The sequence below is a fragment of the Hyla sarda genome, chromosome 5 (genome assembly GCF_029499605.1).
Source record: "Hyla sarda isolate aHylSar1 chromosome 5, aHylSar1.hap1, whole genome shotgun sequence".
In the NCBI taxonomy this organism is placed as follows: Eukaryota; Metazoa; Chordata; class Amphibia; order Anura; family Hylidae; genus Hyla; species Hyla sarda.
In genome coordinates, this window is record NC_079193.1 from 215,183,882 (window position 1) to 215,202,214 (window position 18,333).

General features: G+C 42.3%; 1 protein-coding gene across 6 annotated transcripts in view; it reads right to left on the reverse strand.

Moving 5' to 3' along the window:
- The window catches only part of F13A1 (coagulation factor XIII A chain), a 151,408-nt gene that overhangs the window by 60,146 nt on the left and 72,929 nt on the right, over positions 1-18,333 (reverse strand). For all 6 annotated transcript variants that reach the window (XM_056518479.1, XM_056518478.1, XM_056518482.1 and 3 more), the window contains one exon: positions 11,643-11,781. In XM_056518479.1, coding sequence (XP_056374454.1) covers positions 11,643-11,781 — 139 coding nt within the window. The remainder of the gene's footprint in view (positions 1-11,642; positions 11,782-18,333) is intronic.

The following is an 18,333-nucleotide window of genomic DNA, read 5'->3' on the forward strand; positions in this document are numbered from 1 at the left end:
GCGATACATTTGAAAACAATATATGGACATCAAATTTACACATAGCATCAGCACAGAAACATAAACAAAATAAACAAAAACCAGATTGTCTGATAAGAAGAAATAATATAAGGAACTAGAGTGCATATATGAAATGAATGTAAATAATAAAAATAAAAAGTGATAAAAAGTAATAAATATAAATAATACTAAGAGTAAAAATAAATAAACATAAATGTAAAATATAAATATATAAATACAAATAAAAATAATAATAATGATAAAAAAAAATGGAAATAATAATAATAATAACAATAAAAATAAATAAAAATAAAAATGAAAATTATTATTTATTTATTTTTATTTTCATTTTTATTTTTATTTATTTTTATTATTATTTTTATTATTATTTCCATTTTTTATTTATTTTTATCATTATTATTATTATTTTTATTTTCATTTGTATTTATATATTAATATTTTACATTTATTTTTATTTATTTTTACTCTTAGTATTATTTTTATTTTTATTTTTATTTATTACTTTTAATCACTTTTTATTTTTATTATTTACATTCATTCCATATATACACTCTAGTTCCTTATATTATTTCTTCTTATCAGACAATCTGGTTTTTGTTTATTTTGTTTATGTTTCTGTGCTGATACTATGTGTAACTTTGATGTCCATATATTGTTTTCAAATGTATCGCTTGTAAGTCTTTGCTTCATTTCGCTATTTGTAACAGACCAAAAGTAAAACACACCTGCTACAACTAGATAGGTACCATATGTAAAGGACTTTGTGCTTCACTTATATTACATCTCTACTAAGGAAAGAGTCGAGATTAAAGTACCCTGAAATGCGTCTAGAGGAGATAAAAATTGCCGCAGCATTACCGCAATCCAAGAACCGCAGCTTCCACATTTCAATACCAGCTGAAAGTGAGGTGCTATTTCTTTAAGCCCTGCGAATCCTGCAAAATCAGCATTGTACCATCTGCAAATCCAGCGCTGTACCATCAGCAAATCCGGCATTTCCATCTTGCCGAAATCACCTACCTGACTGACGTCAGACGCCGAGGGGCCCTCCACGAGGCTGCTTCTCTTTCCATCTCCAGAGCAGGAACATCTACCTCCGAGATAAGCGACTTCCCCTAGGCCTGTGGCAACCAGGCCAGTCGCTGCAGCGCATGCCAGCGCTGCCAACACAGCCTACACGAGATACACCGCCTGCCTCCTCGGACATCTAGTAATACGGCGCCATACCGCGAATATACTACAATTTACTTTCATCTGCAGGAGCTGGTAATTATAAATGGTGTTCTGAACCTTAATCTGAACTATCCATCATATACGGACATTGATTGCAATTTATTCCATATGAGAAGCTATTCAGGCCAGTTTATCAAATGTCCGATTAGCGGATTATAGCATTACATAGCGGTTCATTAATATTTTACTGTTTTATACCATTCTGTTTATGATTTAACACCTCCCCACAAGGGCCCTGTGAAAGGAGGTTGTTATTAGTTTTAAATATTTTATAAATATTTTGTAAATAAATATTCTTATAAAGTGAAGCAGAGTTCTTTCCAAAATTTGGTTATCATCATGTACCATTTTATGGTATTAGTCTAGAGGCTTATGGTACCCCCTTTTTTTCCTTTTATAGTATTCAATTGGTACTTTTTTTGGTGTAAGTACCTCCCATATAGCCTCAACTAATTTATTTTGTGAGCTGCACAATACAAAATTTTCTTTTTAATTTAAAAATCTATTTAACTTTCTGGCACCAGTTGATTTGAAAAAAAAACTTGTTATCCACCAGAGTACCCCTTTAAGGCTCCCTCTGTAAGCCACATCAGGGCATTAGAAAAAATAAACCTGGAAACCATCTGATCACCAGTGTGGGTTGAAACTTAAAGTATGTTTTAATATGTGGAAATAGCTTTAAAGGGGTTATCCAGGAAAAAAAAAAAAATGTTTTTTATATATCAACTGGCTCCAGAAAGTTAAACAGATTTGTAAATGACTTCTATTAAAATATCTTAATACTTTCAGTACTTATGAGCTTCTGAAGTTAAGGTTGTTCTTTTCTGTCTAACTGCTCTCTGATGACACGTGTCTCGGGAACCGCACAGTTTAGAAGAGGTTTGCTTTGGGGATTTGCTTCTAAACTGGGTGGTTCCCGAGACACGTGTCATCAGAGGTCACTTAGACAGTAAAGAACAACCTTAACTTTAGAAGCTCATAAGTACTGACATTATTAAGATTTTTTTAATAGAAGTCATTTACAAATCTGTTTAACTTTCTGGAGCCAGTTGATATATAAAACATTTTTTTTTCTGGATAACCCCTTTAAGCACAATACAAAAAATTGTATTTGTAGCTTAAGTAGGTGATGTCCAGCTCCCTTCCCAAGCCTGCTGTGCTTGGACTGGCGTGGGCAGCGCCTGTATACACGGATGCAATTACAGAGAGATGTCCAGCACAGATGGATGCAGAACGGTGCTTTTATTGCAGTAAAACTTCACAACATGATTGTTATGCTATGCGCTCCGGCCTCACACGCTGGCTGTGAGCGCATGGTCCCCTTACCTTCTGCTGCCGACGGGGATGGGACTCGCACTGCGGGACGCACCCGCATGCGAGCCCCAGTCCATCACTCTCCGGGTGTTTCCCCTGCCTCTGCTTTCACCTCTCTGCTCCGGCGCACTTGTCCCCGTCCCTTAGGGCTTGCGCGCGCCGGAGCTTTAAGATTTAAAGGGCCAGTACGCTCATTAATGTAACCACCTGTGTCTTGTTGATAAATTCCTCCACCCTCCTCAGTTCTCTGCCGGATCTTTGTTGCCTTGTGCCCTAGAGAAAGCGTTCCTTTGTATTGCCCTGCCGTGTACCAGATCTCCTGCTCTTGTGACCTTGACCTTGCTTCTCAGCCGCCTGCCTACTGAACTTCTGCTACGTACCGACTACGCTACTGTGCTGCCTGCCCTGACCTACAGCTATCCTGACTACGAGTTGTCTCATCCCTTCTGTGCTTCACATCTCCTCAGCCGCCTGTGTGGTCGAGCCTTTGCCGGGGGTTACGAACTGGGTGTCGCCTGCAGCAGCAAGCCCATCCTGCTTTGCGGCAGGCTCTGGTGAAGACCAGCAGCACCTTAGACTCCATTCCCTGGCACAGTCCGAGTCATCCACCACACAGGTCCAGCGGACCCACATACACCGGAGTTCCCGTCTTCAGAAACGTGAGTGTTACAGTAAGATCCGGCCATGGATCCCGCTGAGGAACCCCTCCCTGAAGTTGCGGATCTTTCCTCCGTTGTGATACGTCACTCACAGCAGTTGTCCCAACAGGCGCAGCAATTTTCTCAACTTGCAGCCATGATACAACAGCTTTTGGCCTTGCAACAGCAGCAGGTACCACAATCTGGCCCACTCCCTCCTCCAGCTCTTGCAGTCTCTCCTGGCTCCCAGCTGCACCTGCCTTTGCCTTCCAAGTAGGATGGGGATTCCAAGTCATGCAGAGGCTTTGTTACACAGTGCTCCATGCATTTGGAGCTCATGTCTGAACTGTTTCCGACTGAACGTAGTGAGGTGGCTTTTGTCATTAGTCTACTTTCTGGAAAAGCCCTGACTTGGGCTACACCCCTTTGGGACCATGGTGATCCAGTATCCTTCAATTTGTTGGCATTCTTGGCCGAATTTCGCAGTGTCTTTGAGGAACCCGCACGTGCCTCTTCAGCTGAGACGGTGTTGCTGAATCTATGTCAAGGAGATTCTACCGTTGGTGACTACGCGGTTCAGTTCCGCATTCTAGCCTCTGAACTCGCCTGGAATGAAGAGGCCTTGTGTGCCACATTTAAAAAAGGACTGTCAAGCAGGATTAAAGATGCCCTTGCAGCACGAGATCCTCCATCTTCTTTGTCTGAACTTATCCACTTGGCCACACGCATTGATGTGCGTTTTGCCGAAAGACAGGAGGAATTGCGCTTTGAGAGGGAATCTGCCCGCCTGACACCTGTGTCCCAACGTTCTCCTCTTCTGTCTCTTGTGCCTCTTGCTAAAGAGGTTATACAAGGAGATCGTCCTCGTCTTACGCAGCAGGAGAGGTCAAGACGACGCAATGAGAATTTGTGTTTGTACTGTGCTAGCCCGGAGCACTTTCTCAAAGACTGTAAAGTTCGCCTGCACCTAGGGTATGTGGGAGAGGCATCCCTGGGTGTGAATACTACCTCTCCACACTTAACTATTCATGCACAAGTCTTTGCTTCAGCCAAGTCTTCCTTCAGCGATACTGCATTTTTGGACTCCGGATCTGCAGGTGACTTTATTGATGCGGCTTTAGTCCACAAGTATCATCTTCCTCTTACTCGGCTTGCCAAGCCCTTGTTCATCTCCTCTGTAAATGGACAAAATCTGGACTGTAAGGTTCACTTCCGTACTGAATCTCTCATCTTGCAAGTGGGAGTATCGCATAAAGAGAAGATTGAATTCTATGTTCTGCCACACTGTACTTCTGAGATTCTTCTTGGTCTTCCTTGGCTGCAATGCCATTCCCCGCAACTGGATTGGAGAACTGGAGAAATAATTCGCTGGGGACAATCCTGTCAACATTTTTGCCTCCAATCTGCTTTGCGTAAAGTTGTTTCTCGTCCTCCACCTTTACCTGGCCTGCCGCCACCTTACCAAGATTTCTCGGATGTCTTCTGCAAGAAACAGGCTGAGTCTCTGCCTCGACATCGTCCTTATGACTGCCCTATTGATCTTCTGTCTGGTACCACTCCTCCTCGTGGGAGGATATATCCTCTTTCAGTTCCTGAGACCAAAGCCATGGCTGTGTATATCCAGGAGAATCTCCAAAAGGGATTTATCCGTAAGTCCTCTTCTCCTGCAGGAGCAGGTTTCTTCTTTGTAGGGAAGAAGGATGGCTCACTCCGTCCATGCATTGACTACAGGGGACTTAACAAAATCACGGTCAAGAACCGTTACCCTTTACCTCTTATCTCAGAACTTTTTGACCGTTTACGTGGTGCCAAGGTCTTCTCCTAACTGGACTTACGCGGTGCGTATAATCTCATTCGTATCCGCAAGGGAGATGAATGGAAAACGGCCTTCAATACTCGTGATGGGCATTTTGAGTATCTTGTTATGCCATTTGGTCTCTGCAATGCTCCAGCTGTTTTCCAGGAATTCGTTAATGATATCTTCCGTGATCTTCTTGACACCTGTTTTGTCGTATACCTTGGTGACATCCTGATCTTCTCTTCCAACTTAGTGGAGCATGGTGCTCATGTCCGTCTGGTTCTTCAGAGACTACGGAAGAATCATCTCTACGTCAAATTAGAGAAATGCCTGTTCGAAAAGTCTAGTCTTCCGTTTCTTGGCTACATTGTCTTTCATCAGGGCCTGCAGATGGATCAAGATAAGTTATCTGCAGTTTTGGATTGGCCTCGTCCCTCGGGCCTACGTGCAATTTAACGCTTTCTGGGATTCGCTAACTAATATCGTCAGTTTATTCCACATTTTTCATCCTTGGTTGCTCCTATTGTAGCTCTCACAAAAAAGCATCCAATCCTAAGTCTTGGCCTCGAGAGGCTGAGGAGGCCTTCTCCCGTTTAAAGTCTGCATTTGCCTCTGCTCCCGTGCTTACAAGATCTGATAGAGAGAGGCCCTTTGCGTTGGAGGTTGATGCCTCATCTATTGGAGCGGGAGCCGTCCTCACACAGAAAAACGCCAAGGGCAAGAGTGTAACTTGTGGGTTTTTCTCCAAGACTTTCTCTCCTGCTAAGTGGAATTACTCCATTGGAGATCTTGAACTCCTCGCTATTAAGCTAGCTTTGAAGGAATGGCGACATTTAATGGAAGGTTCTTCTCATCTGGTCAGCATCTCTTCCGATCATAAGGATCTTCTGTACCTTCAATCTGCTCAGCGTTTGAACCCACGTCAGGCAAGATGATCACTGTTCTTTTCCCATTTCAACTTCTTCATTCACTTCCGTCCTGCAGATAAGAACATCAGGGCTGATGCACTCTCCAGGTCCTCTGACGTCATTGGTTTGGACTCCACGCCTAGGCACATTATTCCTCCTGACCGTTTGATTCCTACCGCTCCTGCCGAGATTCAGCAAATTCCTCTGGGAAAATCCTTTGTGCCCACCAGATTGAGACGCAAGGTCTTAAAATGGGGTCATTCTTCCTTGACAGCAGGACATCCTGGAATACGCAAGACCCTACTTCTTATTTCCCGGCACTACTGGTGGCCCCATCTTGAACGTGATGTTTCTGATTTTGTTCGGTCCTGTGTAACTCCTCGGCAAAGACCTGCAGGACTCTTACAGCCTTTACCCATTCCAGAGACTCCCTGGTCCCATATCGCCATGGATTTCATCACCGATCTGCCACCTTCTCATAATAACACCGTCATCTGGGTCCTGGTAGATCGGTTTTCCAAGATGGCTCACCTCATTCCTCTACCAGGTCTTCCTTCTGCTCCACAGCTGGCGAAGTACTTCTTGTCGCATGTCTTTCGTTTACATGGTCTTCCACAACATATTGTTTTGGATCGAGGTGTGCAGTTTGTCTCTAAGTTCTGGCGAGCCCTTTGTAACCGTCTGGACATCAATCTGGACTTCTCCTCGGCCTACCACCCACAGTCCAATGGTCAAGTGGAAAGGGTAAATCAAATCCTTGAGACTTATCTTCGGCATTTTGTTTCAGCTCGCCAAGATGACTGGGTCGACCTTCTCCCCTGGGCTGAATTCTCATATAATCTTAAGGATTTCGAGTCCACGAGGTCGTCTCCCTTTTTTGTTGTCTACGGACTCCATCTCCGTCCTCCTCTTCCTCTCCCAGTCTCCTCCGGTGTGCCTGCTGTTGATGAGCTGGTCCGTGACTTCTCCACCATCTCGCAACAGACCCGACAGTCATTGTCCCAGGCTTCTTCACGCATGAAGGCGCAAGCGGATAAAGGTAGAAGACCTCCTCCGTCCTTCTCTCCTGGTGACATGGTGTGGCTTTCACCCAAATACATCCGCTTCAAGATCCCCTGTTACAAGCTCGGTCCCCGATACCTTGGTCCCTTCCAGATTCTACAAAAGATCAATCCTGTTTCCTACAAACTCTGTCTACCTGCTACGTTACGTATTCTCAATTCCTTCCACGTCTCTCTCCTCAAGCCTCTTGTTGTAAACCGGTTTCCTCAGAAGAATCCTCCCCCAACACCTGTCTCCGGCTCATCAGATGTCTACAAAGCTAAGCAGATCCTTTCTGCAAAAACTGTGGGAGGTAAACAATTTTTTTTGGCCGACTGGGAGGGTTACGGTCCTGAGGAGAGATCTTGGGAACCTGAGGAGAATATCCTGGATCGTGACCTTCTCAGGAGTTTCCTCTCTTGTAAAAGGAGGGGGAGACCAAAGGGGGGGGGTACTGTTACGCTATGCGCTCCGGCCTCACACGCTGGCCGTGAGCGCATGGTCCCCTTACCTTCTGCTGCCGACGGGGATGGGACTCGCACTAAGGGACGCACCCGCATGCGAGCCCCAGTCCGTCACTCTCCGGGTGTTTCCCCTGCCTCTGCTTCCACCTCTCTGCTCCGGCGCACTTGTCCCCGTCCCTTAGGGCGTGCGCACGCCGGAGCTTTAAGATTTAAAGGGCCAGAACGCTCATTAGTGTAACCACCTGTGTCTTGCTGATAAATTCCTCCACCCTCCTCAGTTCTTTGCCGGATCTTTGTTGCCTTTTCCCCTGGAGAAAGCGTTCCTTTGTATTGCCCTGCTGTGTACCAGATCTCCTGCTCTTGTGACCTTGACCTTCCTTCTCTGCCACCTGCCTACTGAACATCTGCTACGTCCCGACTACGCTACTGTGCTGCCTGCCCTGACCTACAGCTATCCTGACAACGAGTTGTCTCATCCCTTCTGTGATTCGCATCTCCTCCGCCGCCTGTGTGGTCGAGCCGTTGCCGGGGGTTACGACCTGGGTGTCGCCTGCAGCAGCAAGCCCATCCTGCTTTGCGGCGGGATCTGGTGAAGACCAGCGGCACCTGGCACGGTCCGAGTCATCTGCCACACAGGCCCGACGCTAGGGCCGAAACGCATCACCTGTCCATGTCTATCATGTTGTGAAGTTTTACTGCAATAAAAGCACCGTTCTGCATCCATCTGTGCTGGACATCTCTCTGAAAGAACTGTATGTTCTACATTCGGTAACATGGTTTTCTATAGCCTTGTTTGTAAGAACATTTGAACAAAATATTATGTGATATCATATACAGTTTACACAGATTTTTTTTCTACAATACTAACGTGATTCTTCACTGCACAACTTAGTATAAGAATCTGACATTGCATAGGTTAACCCCTTGGGGACAGAGCCCATTATAACCCTAAGGACTGGAGCATTTTTTGCAATTCTGACCACTGTCACTTTAAGCATTAATAACTCTGGGATGCTTTTATTTTTCATTCTGATTCCGAAATAGTTTTTTCGTGACATATTCTACTTTATAGAAGCATAGAATGTGTCGGCAGATAAGAACCATTTGGCCCATCTAGTCTGCCCAATAATCTGAATACTATGAATAGTCCTTGGCCCTATCTTATATGAAGGATAGCCTTATGCTTATCCCATGCATGTTTACACTCCTTCACTGTATTTGCAGCGACCACTTCTGCAGGAAGGCTATTCCATGCATCCATCACTCTCTCAGTTAGTGGTAATTTTTGTCGAACTGGAATTTAGAGACTCAGTACCCAGGAACAACCTATCATACCGTTTGGTGCTTTATGGACTTTTTCCTGGGGTTCACGACGTGAAGGCCATCCAGGAGGCCTGGCACTTTATGAACTGTTTTAAGGACGCTATATGGCTGGCCAGAAATCGTCTAATCAACAACAGAGAGGACATGTCTGTCCAGGACTGCCGCAGGCTGGTCCACAGCCGGCTTAAAGACTATTCCATCTTGGACTGTCTAGACGTCCATGAAGAAGAGGATTAATGCCCCTCTGCTTCCCCTTACTCCCCATGTGTTTGCCCAGTAGTTTGACCCTGTGATCCGCCCTATCCCCATGGATCCTACGCCCCTCCCTGGTCGCAGACTGTAATATGTTGTTGTTTTTTCGACTTTGTTTCTTTAATATAGAGTGATGTTAGTGTAGCATGTGGTACGGTGTATAGCTTAGGGAACCTGTGCTGTATATGATAATATTATGCTTTGTGTGATTGTAATTTAATGTATAGCACAAATAGAGAAACATAGCCACACATCCACCTTTTGTATTTTGATCTACTTCCCTCTCAGCGTAATTTAAAAACTAACAGGTTGTTAGTATACACGTTGATCAAAAAGTACAAGCCCACTCGCCATGTCAAGGCCGCCTAGTCAGAGTGGGTCCCTAACCTAACACTGGCATAGCGCTGGGCGGCGAGCACTGCCTCCGAGACACCATGCCCACAGGAGGAACGGCCTAGTCGCCAGGCAGACCCACTGCTGCCCGACCAAGCCCCTGGCTTTGGGCCGCACCACCCCACAGACAAAGCATCACAGAAACAATGGCCGCCACAGAGAACCACACCAGTGTGAACACTTACCATGTGCCCTAGCAGAGGGCTGGGAGAATGTAAGGAGGAAACCCATATGCATTTTCCTGCTCATAAGGGTTTCCTCCTTAGCCAGTGTTAAGTTAGGCACCCACTCTGACTAGGTGGCCTTGACCTGGCGAGTGGGCTTGTACTTTTTGATCAAAATGTATACTAACAACCTTTTAGTTTTTTTTAATTATGCTGAGAAGCAAGTAGATCAAGATACAAATGGTGGATGTGCGGCTAGGTTTCTCTATTTGTGTTGTAATTTATTGTATGACTTGTAATGATGACTGATGAATAAAGCTCTTTCATTACCTTTTTTAAAAAAAAAAATGTCAATTTTACTAAAAAATCAAAAAAAGAAAATAGCCGCCACTAGGGGTCATCTATCTGGATGCAGAAAGACTACTCTGTATTTTGCAGCATACTGGATACCGGCCGTAAAGTGTGTTGGTTCCAGTATAGGAGATCACCATTGCACCACTACAGCCTTCAGCTGCTCCTAAACTACAACTCCCATGATGGGAGTTGTACAGGGTGGGCCATTTATATGGATACACCTTAATAAAATGGGAATGGTTGGTGATATTAACTTCCTGTTTGTGGCACATTAGTATATGTGAGGGGGGACACTTTTCAAGATGAGTGGTGACCATGGTGGCCATTTTGAAGTCGGCCATTTTGAATCCAACTTTTGTTTTTTCAATAGAAAGAGGGTCATGTGACACATCAAACTTAGTGGGAATTTCACAAGAAAAACAATGATGTGCTTGGTTTTAACATAACTTTATTCTTTTATGAGTTATTTACAAGTTTCTGACCACTTATAAAATGTGTTCAATGTGCTGCCCTTTGTGTTGGATTGTCAATGCAACCCTCTTCTCCCACTCTTCACACACTGATAGCAACACCGCAGGAGAAATGCTAGAACAAGCTTCCAGTATCTTTAGTTTCAGGTGCTGCACATCTTGTATCTTCACAGCATAGACAATTGCCTTCAGATGACCCCAAAGATAAAAGTCTAAGGGGGTCAGATCGGGAGACCTTCGGGGCCATTCAACTGGCCCACGACGACCAATCCACTTTCCAGGAAACTGTTCATCTAGGAATGCTCGGACCTGACACCCATAATATGGCGGTGCACCATCTTGCTGGAAAAATTCACATTTTACAAGTGGTCAGAAACTTGTAAATAACTCATGAAAGAATAAAGTTACGTTAAAACCAAGCACATCATTGTTTTTCTTGTGAAATTCCCACTAAGTTTGATGTGTCACATGACCCTCTTTCTATTGAAAAAACAAAAGTTGGATTCAAAATGGCCGACTTCAAAATGGCCATCATGGTCACCACCCATCTTGAAAAGTTTCCCCCCTCACATATACATGTGCCACAAACAGGAAGTTAATATCACCAACTATTCCCATTTTATTAAGGTGTATCCATATAAATGGCCCACCCTGTAGTTTTGCAACAGCTGGGGGTACAATCTTTGTAAAACTCTGTTTAAGAGCTGTGTAGTCTCCAGCTCTAATAAAACTACAGACAAAGGATGTGTGGGCATGCTGGGAGTTGTTTTGCAACAGCTAAAGGCAACACTGCTCTAACACAGTGCTTTACAAACACTACAGCTCCAGCTGTTGAAATGCCAAACTACAACTCCCAGCATGCTTGAACAGCCAAAGCTTTCTCTGACTCCTGAATGAAAAAAAAACTGATGAGACATTCAAGAGTCTGTGAAAGCTGAGTGACACACATAATGACAGCAATGTTGATTAGCATGCAGCTTTACTAGGAACAGATAGAAAATGTATGCATAAACTACTGTGCAGTGATTTGCAGATGCAGACTGCCAGGCTGATCCCAGACTTAGAGCAGATGAGTCATCACAGTGAGGAAGAGAGACGGACACGCTCCCTTCACAAGCCAAGAAAACAAAGCAAGTGAGCAACATATAAATGCTATTTGTTAGGGATATATAGGTCCTAGACACATAAAATCACTTTTTGTTTTTTCAATATGACAGGTGCGCTTTAAGTAAAGTTATTTTACAAACATATAAAGGCCATCTGACCTACCAGATACTGTCCTTTGTAAGTACGGTGTTAGTTTTACCATCTTCATCCAGATAGACATCGGTTTGCACATTGGCATCCTTGTCATGGGCAGAAAAATAATTGGTAATAAGCCGGGCAGGAATTCCAAGGCATCGCAGGACTGCAAGAAGAATGCAAAGATTTGTGAATTATAAATTAGTTATTTGGAAATGTCACATTACTATCATCAGCAAAGTTAGGCAGACTATGGGACTACCTATTGGAAAAGCTTATTTAAATTTTGTACTAAACTTTAGACATAAGCTATAATAGATACTAAATTGACTGAGAATGGAGAGAATTGCCATAGTTTGCTGCTTATAGCATGTGCTGAAACTTAACTGTAGCATTCCATCTGTGAGACGAGGTAATACGCTTAATAGAAAACATGTAATGTAAACAAGGAGAAAAAGATGAGATGAAAAAATATGGCAAATAAAATTCCAAAAATGTAGCACCAACATAATCTTCATGGAGAAGGTTTAGCTGTTACATCATTTGGTTTGGTATTTAATCAAGGAAATGTCAAACAAAGAAAATAAGTTATTTTACTCAAATTTTGAAAGGTAGCTGCAGAAGTGGTAGATGAAATAATTAAAGAAGCAGAAAGAAAAAACAAATACTTTTCCCTTTCCACTATTTTGCACAAACTGAAATACAAGCTGCATGAGCGATTCCCATCAAGGCTTGGTTCAGATATTATATTGTGGTCAGTATTTAGTCCTTATTTTGGTCAGTATTTTTAGCCAAAACTAAAGTGGGTCTAAGCCTATTTACTTGCACCAAGCCAATATCTCTCCTACACATACTACTCTATTAGGGGAAATGATAATAAAGCAAGTTGTAAGAGGAAATAATGTGTGTATAAGTTCACCTGGATCAATTAGTGCACGGCATTACTCCAAAATGGAAATAGCTAAACTTGCAATCAGTTAGTACAATGGGGGAAAAAAACTCCAAATTTATTATAAATATATTAAGAGTCCTAGATTCCATATAAAAAGCAATTAAAAAACAGCACTGACATGATTAATATAAAAAAGTATATGGAATAAAAAAAACTGATAAACACCAATGCGTTTCAGGTTATAGACTCTTAATCATGCAATGTTTTCGTTCTTTCTTTTTTTTTTTATTCTCATTTTTTTTAATAAAGCGACAGGTACCCTTGAAAGTTGTTGTCTCTGATGACGCAGCGCCTTTAATGGAAAAAAGGGTCCAGAGAAGTTGAACTCTAACTTGTCAGGTAGCAGACAATGAGGGACTGATGTCTCATATCCAAAGGCATTAAACCTCAGTTACATCTGCATCATATATTTCTTTAGGAGCCTCTGCCCCAGATTCTATAAAAAATCCAGGGCAATATTGTAACACTCATGTTTCTGAAGACAGGAACTCCAGTGGATGTGTGGGAGATGACTAGGACCGTACCAGGGAGCAGAGTCTAAGGTGCCGTTGGTCTTCACCAGAGCCCGCTGCCTCATAGTCTGGATAGCAGAAGGTCAGGGCAGGCGGCACAGTAGCGTAGTCAAAGCGAAGCAGGAGTTCAGAAGGCAGGCGGCAGAAGAGCAAGGTCAAGTCACAAGAGATCTGATACACGGCAAGGCAATACAGAGGAACACTTTCTAAAAGGCACAAGGCAAAAGATCCAGCAGGGAACTGAGGAGGGTGGAGGAATTTGTAAATGAGCCACAGGTCGGAGCAGAGAGGCAGAGGCAGGAGAAACACCCGGAAAGAGACGGACTGGGGCTCGTATGTGGGCGGGTCCCGCTATGCGAGTCCCAGCCCCGTCGGCAGCAGAAGGTAAGGGGACCATGTGCTCACGGCCAGCGTGTGTGGCCGGAGCGCATAAAGTAACAAATATAGCACAACATGCTGCACTATTAAGTTTGGTAAAATGCTGGACACCATGACAGAAACCCAATGGACTCCATTAAAGTAAATGGGATCTGTCAGACACTGTCAATGTTCACCATTTCAAGGAAATGACATTGCTACGCTTTTGGTTATTCTGCTCCTTTGACAGAGCAATACATCAGAAACAATAATAGTGATGTGTATGAAACCTTAGATTGTTAGTATGATCTTCATGATACCCTTCAGGATCCTTTGAGCAAAGTCTAATGTCTACATGGGGTTGCTTTTCCCCTAAACATCTGGTCAAAATATAAAACTGTATCACCAATATGCCCCATAGATAACATGTAACTCAATTATCCAGTATTATCCAGTATGACATTCAGCTTGTAAATGTAGAAATGCACAGCATAGCAGACAATGTTATCACAGCCTTTTACTATTGCATGTTACACTGTGCTTGTTTATCAGCATAATACAATAAATGACTCCCCATCCAGTGGGATAAGTGTCTGTATACCTAGTTATCAGTCATCTTCTACACATTGACACAAGTAATAACCAGAAGGATACAAGTGACTATACAAAGAACCTAGTCCAACCTAAAATGCATTGGATGGAAGCTGTGCTGACAAGAGACAATTAAAATATACAGTATATCCAAACACAACTTTAATATGTTCATTAGCAAATTAATAGATTATGCGAAAATCTATCTATCTTCTATCTATCTCATATCTATCTCATATCTATCTATCTATCTATCTCATATCTATCTATCTATCTATCTCATATCTATCTATCTATCTATCTATCTATCTATCTCATATCTATTTTCTAACTATCTTTCTATCTATCTTCTATCTATCTATTTATCTATCTATCTTCTATCTATCTCATATCTATCTATCTTTCTATCTATCTTCTATCTATCTATCCATCTATCTATCTATCTATCTATCTTCTATCTATCTATCTATCTATCTATCTCATATCTATCTATCTCTCATACCTATCTAATCTATTTGATATCTTTCTCTTCTATCTACTGTATCTATAAATTTATCTATCTATCTATCTACACATGCTATATACCATGTAGGTAGACATAGTCAGATGTCCAGTACAACATGGGCAATTTGGTGCAGCAGTACAGTAACATATCAAACTATTTGACACTGTTTTGGGTTACACAATGGTCACTAGAAGTTGCATGGAAGTTGCATTGTGGCTCTACTGCCCAAGGAAACAACACAACTCAATGAATTGCTAACAGGCTTGTACAGGGTTCTTCTTTGCTCTTGCATATTCATTATGCATTTGCACCATTTTCTTGTACATTCGCACCCTGCTTGCCAATTTTATTTCCTGAAAGATTCGGGGGCATGGCTAAGATGAAGTTCAGGTTTTAGACATATTTATTGTCTGTGACTTTTTTAAAAGTAGCAAAGTTTGATGGGTGGCATAGAAATGCACATAGCAAAAAAAGTGATTTAAAATATGTTTCAAACTAATTGTACATTGTACAAGAATATGATAAATCTGGCACATTTCAAGCTAGAAAAGTGAAGTGAAAAAGATGCAAAGGTGCAAAAGATAAATTTCTCCCTGTGTGTGTAAGAGTTAGAGATGAGCGAATTTTCGGAAAATTCGGTTAGGCAGATTCACCGAATTTTCTGAAAAAATTTGGTTCAACAAATCACTATTAAAAACTGACATTTCCGGGCTACAGAGAGCCTCAGTAGGGGTGTAGAACACTTTGCCTTGCCATAACACGCATAGGAAGTGTGCTGGGTTAGGGATATAATACTGTTATTCAGTATGAAAGGCAGATTACAGGCATCGCTATGTCCTCACACGTGTAGCCGCCATTTTAGATGCTCTGGACCGCACTAAATGGAGTTTAATGAAGCTATTCGTTTTATTGAATTGCGATGATATTTGGATTAGTTACGAGTCAAATTTTTCAGGAAATTCGTAACAAATTCAGATTTGTCAGATTCGATTCGCTCTTCTATAGTAACCCTTTTATTTTTCCATCTACAGACCCATATGAGGGCTTGTTTTTTTACATGACCAATTGTACTTTGTAATGACGCCCTTCATTTTACCATAACATGTATGGCAAAACATAAAAATTATGTTTTGCCATACATGTTGGGGGGGGGGGGGGGGGGGGCTGCGTGATGGAGACCACAATTTTGCTACTTTTTTTTTTTTTTGGGAGGGGTTGTTTTTACACAGTGTACTTTATCGAGGAAATTTATCAAAACCTGTGTAGGGGAACAGTGACACAGTTGCCCATAGCAACCAATCAGATTGCTTCTTTAATTTTTGAAAAGGCCTTGATTGGTTGCTACGGGCAACTGCACCACTTTTCCCCTACACACGTTTTGATAAATCTCTGCCTATAAGTTTATTGAGGAAAACTGTACCAACGAAAGGAGGTTCTGTTGGGCACCTCTTTCTGTTGGGCATGGAGGCATACAGATTTTCTATGGCATTCTGTGGGACACTCGTAGGTTGCTGAAGTTGGTGTACCAGCTGGTCCTATAATTGCTTGATTGGTGATCAATCTGGTGAGCAGGCAGGGCAATAAAGTGTTGTTATGTGGAGAAGACATTACTGGTTAACTCATACTGGGTCTTGGCGAGCATTACCCTGCTAGCATGTGGCTGGAAGCCATGAGAGACAATCGATGCGGTCACAGGATGTCTGCAGATATAGCTGAGTTGTTAGTCTCCCTTGTATCACTACTATGAGTGACCGACACCAGCAGTTGGGGCAGTGTGTCCACAATGAAGGCAGGATTGAAGCCTTTTCCCCATTGCCTCCATTCTAAAACTGTCGTCGGATCCCAAACAGAACCTGGATAGGTCACTAAAGATGATGCAGTTCCAGTCTTTAGCAGTCCAGGTTTCTTGTTCAAGACACCTATTCGAACAAAATCTAGAGTTTTTTTTTATTTTTTTTTATGGCAGGACACATAATGGGAGCCCTGATATTTCCTTCTGCTAAAAGCTTGGAAATGGTCATGGCAAAGACAAGAGTGTGTAATGAAAGAACTACTTGTCTCTGAATGGTGGCCAAAGAAACAGTAGGAGCTGCTTGTGCAGAAGGGCAGATCAAATGATCCTCTCTATTTCTGGGCTGTCTGGGCTGTCCAAAACCTGCTTGCTCTGTGTGAGTGCCCTCACTTAACCACTGCTCCCAACACCTACCAACAGCTTAGTCAGAATGGCTTAGGTGAGGGGCAATTAATTAAAACAACCAACCTGCTAATTTCAGTTCAATGATACGCCATGTCTTAAAGTCTAATAAATGTATTGTGGAGGCATATTTAGCAGTCAAAGTATTTTCACCAAGAAGTACACTGCCCAAAAGTAGCCTCTGACAGCAGGGAAAACACTTCTACACCCCCTTGTGGTAAGACCCAGTATCTAATGTGACCACACCTGTTATCATTTACACATCTGCCTAAGACATAACTACTTGCTGGTATATATATATACTGTTGGACATATTTACTGTACATGGAAATGATCATGAACTTTAACCCTTCCAGAACTCAGGGTTTTTCTGTTTTTGCTCTTTAGTTTTCTCACTTAAGTTTTTTTCTCCTCACCTTTTAAAAATCATAACACTTTCAGTTTTCCACCTACAGACCTATACGAGGGCTTGTTTTATGCGCTAGCAATTTTACTTTGTAATGGCATCAGTCATTTCACCACAAAATCTATAGCAAAACAAAAAAAAAATGTTTGTGGGACAAAATTGAAAAAACCTATATCGAAGCAAAAAACTTTTTTATTTTTCCGCATAGGGGGCTAAATGAGGGCTCATTTTTTGTGCCATGGTCTGTTGTTTTTTTTATTGGTACCATTTTTGTTTTGATGGAACTTTTATATCGCTTTTTATTCATTTTTTTAGGGTATAACATTTTTTAAAAGTATGCAATTTTGGACTTTGGAATTTTTTTACGTATACGCCATTGACCATGTGTTTTAATTAACATTATATTTTTATAGTTCAGACAATTAAGCAAGCGGCAGTACTACTTATGTTTATATTTTTTTTTTAAATGGGAAAAGGGGGGTGATCCAAACTTTTATTAGGAAAGGGGTTAAATCACATTTATTAACTTTTTTTTACACCATTTACACCACTATTACATGCAATTTTTTCAGTGTTATCGGCGCTCTGCTGCTCCAGCCAGCTGAGCAGGCAGGGAGCAGCAAATCGCCGATTGGATGGGGAAGAGGCAGGTAGGGATCCTCCCCCATCCTCTCAGCTGGTCTGGACTCCGAGATTTCACCGCGGAGGTCCAGAACAGCCTGACTGGACTGCTAGGAACATTTTACTTTCACATTAGACGCGGCGATCAACTTTGAATGCCGTGTCTAAGAGGTTAATGCCTGCGATCAGAGATGTCCGGCATTAGACACTGGTCCTAGCAGCTGATAGCCATGAGCCCGCGTCATAGCAGGGGAGCGGGAACAGGACATTCTTGTACGCCCTGTGTCCTTAAGAGGTTGAAGGAGTGTGAAAACATTTTGAGAAATTAATAAACATAGACTTGATGACACGAAAGTCAGAAAACAATATACTGGATTATTTAAAAGGTGCAGGGTAAAGTCCAAGTAAGAGACATATGACGTGTACATGCAGATTATGCAAATAAGACTTTTTAAGGGGTAGACAAGCAGAAAAATAAACATACATGTGATATCTTAACCTGTTCAGGACACAGGGCGTATGCATACGCCCTGCATCCCGAATCCTTAAGAACTGAGGGCGTATGGATACGCCCGTGGGA